The following is an 8,390-nucleotide window of genomic DNA, read 5'->3' on the forward strand; positions in this document are numbered from 1 at the left end:
GCCCCTCTTCAGAGAGGATGCAAAGAGGGGAAAAACTTGCAATTGGTCACCTTAAATACCCCTTTTCTTGATTAGATTCACCTGTGTATGTAGGGTCAGGGGTCAGTAAGCTTACCAAGCAAATTTTATGTTCCAATAATTAGTGCTAAAGGTATTCAAATCAATTAAAAGACAATGGTGCCCAAATTTATGCACCTACGCAATTTTGTTTAAGTAACTATTGCACACTTTTTGTAAATCCTATAAACTTCATTTCACTTCTCAAATATCATTGTGTTTGTCTGCTATATGATATATTTAAATGAAATTGCTGATCCAAACAACCAATGATTTGTAAAGAAAAAATCATGACAATTATCAGGGGTGCACAAACTTTTGCATACCACTGTATTTTACTGGAGAGTAGTTGGTCATTGAGCTGTTGCAGGGCTGTAGAGCTGTTGCGTTACTCACTGAGAGAATTGACTGACCTCAGTGCTGCTTCCCATCTTTTAGATTCGTATAGATGTGGTGGCCAATCAGCCTGTTAAACTGGGACCTGTCTCTCAGACTCCAACCCCAGTTGTTTCCTACAGCGAGGACATTGCCAGCCGAACCTTGGTTGAGAATATGACACTGAGGATAATGGTAAGCTATTTATTTATTGTAAAATAGCAGAAGCAGCCTAAACTTTTCATAAATAAACTTTGCAGTCATAGTGAGTGAATTTCCATGGTTGATTCCAGGATTTGTATGGCAACTCAGCGGGGCAGGACCTGGGAGGGAAAGTGATCATCACTATAAAGTCCTCAGATGGAGAGAGAAACAAAAGCTTCCCTCTTTTTGAAAGAGGAGCCAGCAGCCTTGTAATTAACTTAGTTGAGGGCAAGGCCCACATCCCTGTGAGTAACCATTCTTCACAGGACCAGCTTTTGTTTTGGAATTTAAGGGCCCCTCAGGGCTTATGATAATTGTTCACTTGCTCTCCTCAGAGGCTGGCTATCAGGGAGAATAGCCCCGGTGACAATAGCAGCACCTACATCCTTGTCTTCAAACCTGAAGTGTCTGCCCATCTCATAACCCTGACTGCTTTTGAGCTCCCCTTCCTTTTTTACAATGGTATGGAAAAACTGAGTGGTAAATGCTATGACGTGCAGCTTAAGATTTCTGAAAAATTAAAGCATTACTTTAATTTTGTTGTTTTTATACATTTTTTTTGTTTTTGTTTTTACAAAATTCGCTAATACATGTCTTTTAAACTTTTTTCTTTCCTTTTTTTTACTACACGTGAACATATAATGAAGGACTGTGGGGTGATTTTAGATTCGGACTTGTTGAGGAAGTATCTGCATGCTTTTAGCTGGAAACTCTAACAAAAAAAATCTCTGTATTACAATATATTAAACTATTTATCAGATCTAATCATTCCAGCCCACTTTGATCACTACCTGTGAGCCAAAAAACTGAAATGCTATTTAAAGCTATTATACTTAAGAGTAGTATTAATAATAGTATTGCTACTGTTACACTACTATAGTACTGTAGTACTGAGATTGTGGTGTTCAACAGTAAAATCTCTCGTGCCCAACTCTGTGCTCCCCTGGGTTCCTTTGCTAGCTTTTCTTGTGACTATGTCAGTAACTTGGGTGTACTGCTGGATAGCTCGCTCAAACTCGATAAGCAAGTGTCTGCTGTAGTGAGATCTAGCTTCCACCAACTGCGTCTTATCTCTAAGGCTAGGCATTATGTTCCGCATGAGGACCTGGAGAGGCTTATTCACGCTTTTGTGACCTCCAGGTTGGATTATTGTAACTCTTTGTACTACGGTCTTCCCTCTTCTCTTCTTCTTAGACTGCAAACAGTCCAAAATGCAGCAGCCCGCCTTTTGACTGGTACCAGGAAATTTTGCCATATTACTCCTGTCCTAGCTAGCTTGCATTGGCTGCCCATAAAGTACCGTATTCAATTTAAAATATTACTCCTTACTTTCAAAACTATTAATAAATTAGCGCCAAGTTATCTTAGTGAACTTCTCAAACCACATACTCCTGCTAGAACACTCAGATCTGCCACTCAACTACTTCTGACCCAACCCAGATCTCGGCTGAAGTCCCGGGGTGACCGTGCGTTTGCTCTGGCTGCCCCGGTACTGTGGAATACCCTTCCTCTCGACCTCCGCGCATCTGATTCCATTGCACTGTTCAAATCACGATTAAAAACCCACTTATTCAATCTTGCCTTTCCCTCTAGTTAATATTTCTTTTATGATTTTATATCATGCACTTTTATGCTCATTTAAATTCTTGTTTGCTCTGTACCTGTTGCTTTCCTATGTATCAGTGACAGTTATCTGCTTGCATACTTAGTACTTGCTTTGGTCCTATTTCTATTATCCTCCTCCTATTCTCTATCTTACTTGTTAAGCACCTTGGCATACCCTTGGTTTTTAAGTGTGCTTTATAAATAAAGTTTATTATTATTATTATTATTATTATTATTTTTGCTTAGATTTGCCTTCTGACAATTCACTGTTAATTGATAAACAATTAATTCTTCTTTTTTTTTCCATTTTAGATGCACAAAACCAGCAAAAAATGTCTGAACTGACCAGGAAAAAAGATGAGCTCAGCAGTGCTATTGAGAAATATAACGAAGCATTGCGTACATACAGGGAGCTCCTTGAGTTGCTGACGGGTAAGATGTACTGTGTGCTGTTTGTATGTTGAACCAGGTCTCATTTGAAATATCCTTGTTCTAGTTTTTTTTCCTAGACTTCATTGTTTGTTGATCTCTGCCTTGACATGCAACAGTGATTAGTGTTTAAAGACTGTAGGTTGTGTTAGTAGGTTGTGTGGATAAGCTGCAAACAAACGGCTCCTTTTGGGATTAATGAAGTTACCTGAATCATGTCAGTGCAAATGGGTATAGCTACAGAAATAATACTTTTAAACCACTGACTTTGATATAGTCTTAAATCTGTAATTTATCTGGGTTTCTGTCCCATATGTGATTAAAATTGTCTGCAAATGAAAATATTTTTCCCCTTAGCTTCTTGCCTGACTGCCAGTAAGAAAGAGGGTGATCTTAAAAACGAGCTGCGCCGGAGGAAAGTGACAATCCCTCATCCCATATCTGTAAGTTATTATGTCCATCCACACTCAGCTTTTTTTTCTTTTTCTTTTTTAAACTGAACTGGAAATTGCATTTCTTATGTATCTGTAGGCACAACATATTGATACACTAATAAAAAAGAAGACTACTGAAGCAGAAGCAATTCAGAAAGTGTCCCGACGAGTTTTCTCCGTCCGTGACAACTTTAGGGGACAGGCAGATGTTTTGGGAATGGTAACTTTCTTTTTTTTCTTTTAAAGATTCAGTACTTGTTTTGAGATGAATTTTCTGGAGATGTGTTTATCCTCTAATTTTTGAATGCAGGTTGGCCACCTGGCTCTCGTGCAGGATGATGCCGCTGCGTGGGTCATCTCCTGGCACATCAGAGGTGATATGGACTGTGTCATCACCAAAACAACAGAAGCAGCACAGCGGATCTATCGTGACACGCAGGGCAGGCAGCAGGTCATGGCCCTCGACAGCGTGCTTGTGCCACCAGGAAAAAGGTACGTGGAAGATGTATTTTATTAGTGTTGGCGTCTAACTGACGTGTGATGAAGATGTATGTGTCCTTTTATTAAAGTCTTTCCTTTTAAGCCCTTTCCTTCCCAAAGTCTCTCAAAAACAGTAATTTAGAGCTCTTGTGGCAGCTCCATTTTGAACAGGCTGCCTGAAAGTCAGCTAGAATAATGTCGAACTATATCAATGTATGCTTTGAACCTTGGGAGTCTGGAAATATGTTTTCCTCCAAAATAGCCACATTTAGTGTACAGTGTAACACTCTGTAAACACAGGTGGTCTCTCACTTTAATTTGCTGTAAAAATAATGGTGACTGTAATTATTAGCACATATAAGACTCCATCCTGCTGCTCTTTGTTGGGGCTGTTTGGACACTAATGAAATTTACGTAACGACCAGCTGCTGCAGGTTATTGCCAGTTTTTGCAAAGCTAGTGATTTAAGGGCACATCCCTCTTTTATAAGACTTTTAGTTTTTAGAATGTATTTTTTCTAACTTTAAGTGCGTTTATTTTGTATTCTGATTTGATTTTTATTGTAAATTTTTTTAAAATCTGATGTCTGTTTCTGTTTGAGCTGCAGGTAAAAGTTTCTTTCACTGTTAAAATCATTTTAATATAATGAAAATCTTTGTCTCTTAATGTGAGGATGAAAGCCTTTGTTTGCTTTAGGATACACGGGGGAGGAAAAAAGTAAAGCATCAGAGATGAGAAGCTGAATCTGGGGCGTGTTTGACATAAAGCACTTTGCAAAAAACTTGAGACATCCTTCATTTCTGTTTGTTTTTTGTTTTTTTTAAATAATTTTCAGTCCAGTCCTTATACCAAACCCTTTTCACAGGATTTTTTTGTTTGTTAAGCCACTAAACACAGTCTATAACTCATTCAAGAATCCTAAGTCAAGGAATGAGGCTGTGTTGTGATGACACATAACAGACAACTTAGCAAAGAACTGATTTAAATTGTATCTTTAGCAACTTTGTTACTAACAGCCTGCCACATAAACCCACATAATTTTTTTCCATTTCTTTAGCTGAATATATGACAAATGCCAAAGATAACACAGTTTGACAGACAAAATTGTGTTTTTGCACCAACAACTTGATTCCCAAAGCGCTATTAGTCAAAAACTTGGCAGATCTCACTGGTGTGCAGTGACAGCAGGTTAACAGTATCTGAACATCATGCACTTAAGAAATAGGAAAAAAAATCCAGAAAAGACCTGAGACAGGACTTGAGAGATGCATCTGGTCCTCGGTTGATCCATCTGCGATTCACTAAAGCCTCATCAAAAATGGTCTAAGTAGACGGATGGCTTTCAAGAAGCTATTTTTAAAGAAGGAAAACTGGGAGAAATGGCTGAGGTATGCCAAAGTTAGTTCCAGTCATTGTCAATATGTACAAGGAGGTCAGGAGAGGGATACAACAGCGAGTGTCTACGGACATCTGTAAAACATGGCCGAACTCTGTCATAATTTGGGGTCGCATTATGTTGGAGATCTTATCAATTGATGGAATTACTGATTGACACACTGTCAATGCAGCAAAAGAACTTCCCCAGAGCCTGAGCATCAATATTATTGAAGAAGTCTGGGATCATCTTGATGGAGAACAGAACGAAAGGCAGCCAACATCCAAGGAGTAGCTTTGAATGTCCTTCAAGAAGCCTGGAGAACTGTTCATGAAGACATGCCAAAAATTGACTTTCAAGCTCGTTAGTATTGTACAGAATCAGCTGTTTGTCTTGTGTGCTGTATTTCCTTGTATGTTTCCACATGTTTCAGTTAATCATGGCACCCATTTCCCATTGTCCAAGCAAAGGATGGAGAAATTAGGAGTTCCTCAAGGCTTCTTCACAGTGTTGTATTCAGGCACTGTATTCTTTTTCTCGTTGCTTTGTTTGGCATATTTACAGAAAAGGAGACCTCACATGTAAGAATCACTAGTTTCTGTGTTTTCATTGCTGCTACAGTTCACCCCCTTAAGAGAAACAGTTTTCTTGATTTTTAGTTGGAAACTGTTTCTCTGCTCATACTGAGTATTAGTGCTTTAGTTGCTTCTGAGAGAAAGAATATTGAATACACAGTATATTATGGGTTATTGATCTAATTTACTATTTTAACAGTTATGCATGATTTTTTATAAAGTCAACAGTGCTAAAAACCCTGCAGTGCTCCCTGCAGTACTATTACTTCTAAGTGTAGTCCCCCCACGTGAATAACATAAATCTATATTAGTCATTGTTTCAGCACTAATTTAGAATGCAACAGTAAAGCTGTTTACACTTAATTATCAGTCAATTAATTATGTAATTATAATTAATCAATTATGTAATGTGCAAGTTTTTTAACATATTTTTGTCTTTCTTTTATCAAAGTGAAGCGACTGCTGAATTTAAGATGAAGTCAACATCACACTAGAAACTGTCATGTCTGATCTGCAAAATACTGAAAAAAAGACACAAATCCAAACAGCTGATTGACTAATCTATCGTCGGATGTCTTAATGGTTACTAAAGTTAATCTAAAACACCTTCTGAAGGTCTGCAGACATTTTTATAGATCATACAGAAATGATGTTGATCAGCTGGAAGGACACACACAAAAACAAATTCTGGCATGAAATGGAAAAGATCCACATAAACTGAATGTGTGCTACACATGAACTGTAGCAAAGCAGTGTTCGTTTATGCAAAGAGAAATGATCGTGCATGGTTTGATGTTGCCTTTACGTTTGGACCAAAGTGTCATGGTGTTGTGATTTGAATTGCTTACAGACCGCTGCCACACATAAGAAATGGCTACCCGCTCTTTGAACCCCATGGGAACCCGGTGTACGCCAGAGAGCTGCTGATATACCCCTGTGATCCAGAGAGCTGTGACATCGGTGAGCTGCCTTAAATGGATTTCCCCTGCTCAGCGTAACGCTGCCTGTTTGTTTGGTTATTGCAGATTTGAAGTAAGACTCTGGCGTTTCTGTGGGTTTTTAGAGGCTTGCCATCTCAGGCTGTGTTTGCTGTTGTTTCGGGGGCATTTCCCTTATGCCCCCACCACTCCTGTAAAGATTGGGGTAAATGTTTCCACCTGGGATCCAGCCTCACAGGGTGGAAGGGGGCTTTCTCTCCAGGGGCACTGTCGCTGGAGCAGAAATTGGGCCTCTTTCCCGAAATTAAAATGACTGTTTATGTAGTGATTTTCTTTGTCGTGGGTAAAAGTTGGCTCTGTCTGTTTGGATTTAGAGCATTTACCGTTTAAATTTACACTGATTGCCTCTGATTTACATTGAAATATGAACACTTGGCTTCTTGCCACTTGATTATGAAAGTTTTCAGTAGCAGTTAAAAAAAGTTAGTTTTAAATTTGTTCCAGCAGGTCTGAAAGTTTCTTGCTCGTGCTATTTTTTTCTTTCTAGTGTTTAAGAACATCCTGGGAGATACTATTCTGATTGATGACCTGGACTCTGCAAATAACTACAGAAGGGCGGTGAGTGACTTTGCTGAAGCAGATGTGCAATTTTGTTTTTTAAACTAACACTGTGCCAGAGCTGGTGCCTAATGTAGAACTGATTAGACTTTTATTAGTTCCAGTGGAGGGAAAAAAAAAAAAGAGGGACTGCTGCCAAAGAGTGAAACTCAAGGGGCCAGCAAAACCCAATGATTCATCGATGACCTTTGCAGATTGTGTCCACTAGGCTCTCAAACCTGTCATATTGTGTGCTGGCTCCTTAATGGAACCAGGGCAGAACTGGCTTTGCAGCAGCAGTGTTGCTGTATCGGTGGAAACTCTGGTTAATTTCCTCTAACAAAAAAAAGCTGTTGTTTACAGGTGGTGCAGAACAGGATCCAATGTCCCACCATACTGACCAGGCAGGGGGATAGGGTCAGTAGCAGGGGAAAGTTTGGAGGTGCACAGAACAGGGCCCCACCGATGACCACGTTACACATGTTTGGAGCCCCCCTCCCACAGCAGTACCACAGTCTAATGGAACAAATCGGTGACTTAAATCATGGACATTTTACATTTTTAAAGCTTGATTTTGTAGCCTTAATGATTCAGATTATGCTGTAATTTCTGTGTTTTCTGGGGTGTGCTTGACAGACCTGCTCAGCCAGTACTGCTCAGCTGTATCGAAGAGAGAGGAAATAGAAAGGGAGCGAGAAAATCACGTTAAAAAAATTGCGTCTCCTGATGTGCAGCAAAAGGAAAAAGATTTGGACGACAAAAAGAGGCAGCTAACAGAGATTGAAAAGGAACTCGGTATGTTGTTTGAGACAGTTGTTGATGATTTTATTTTAATGTTGTTGAATTTTAATTGATCTTTGTTCTTCTTCTAGCATCAGCATCAGCAAAAGGAATGAAACGACGCGCTGTGGATGGTGGTCAGCCCTCCAGCAGTATTTCAAAAAGAGCAAGACAGAGTTCCACATAAATTCTGATTGGACCAATTGATTGTTTTACTATAAGTCTTTTTTGTAGTTTTATTTCTTTGTTAACTTTGAGTTGATACAATGTATTTTATTTTTTAGATGCCTTTTGTACATTTTAACACTTTTGTAATGGTAAAAACTGCTTATGATCTTTGCAGAGCATGCTGAATCTGCTGAATGTATGCATTAAAAAATTCTTAAGATCGCACTTTGTGTATTTGTTCGTTTCTTTTCTGAAAAACGCAAAACTGAAAACTTGTTAAGTTTAAGCATACCGACAGTGTTAGGCGCACATTTTACGCACGGAGATAATCACTGTGCCTTTGAAACAAAATAAACCATTATCCACATTTAGA

At 39.0% G+C, this 8,390-nt stretch overlaps 1 protein-coding gene across 3 annotated transcripts in view; it reads left to right on the plus strand.

Moving 5' to 3' along the window:
• The window catches only part of smchd1 (structural maintenance of chromosomes flexible hinge domain containing 1), a 39,511-nt gene extending 31,269 nt beyond the window's left edge, over positions 1-8,242 (plus strand). For all 3 annotated transcript variants that reach the window (XM_084939530.1, XM_084939527.1, XM_084939528.1), the window contains 12 exons: positions 496-627; positions 726-881; positions 972-1,098; positions 2,554-2,673; positions 3,028-3,113; positions 3,202-3,324; positions 3,415-3,596; positions 6,385-6,494; positions 7,020-7,090; positions 7,433-7,601; positions 7,706-7,864; positions 7,942-8,242. In XM_084939530.1, coding sequence (XP_084795656.1) covers positions 496-627; positions 726-881; positions 972-1,098; positions 2,554-2,673; positions 3,028-3,113; positions 3,202-3,324; positions 3,415-3,596; positions 6,385-6,494; positions 7,020-7,090; positions 7,433-7,601; positions 7,706-7,864; positions 7,942-8,036 — 1,530 coding nt within the window. In that variant the 3' untranslated portion in view covers positions 8,037-8,242. The remainder of the gene's footprint in view (positions 1-495; positions 628-725; positions 882-971; positions 1,099-2,553; positions 2,674-3,027; positions 3,114-3,201; positions 3,325-3,414; positions 3,597-6,384; positions 6,495-7,019; positions 7,091-7,432; positions 7,602-7,705; positions 7,865-7,941) is intronic.
• Positions 8,243-8,390: the final 148 nt, after the last annotated feature.

The sequence above is a fragment of the Perissodus microlepis genome, chromosome 9 (assembly GCF_051167445.1).
Source record: "Perissodus microlepis isolate ML-2025 ecotype Zambia chromosome 9, ASM5116744v1, whole genome shotgun sequence".
In the NCBI taxonomy this organism is placed as follows: Eukaryota; Metazoa; Chordata; class Actinopteri; order Cichliformes; family Cichlidae; genus Perissodus; species Perissodus microlepis.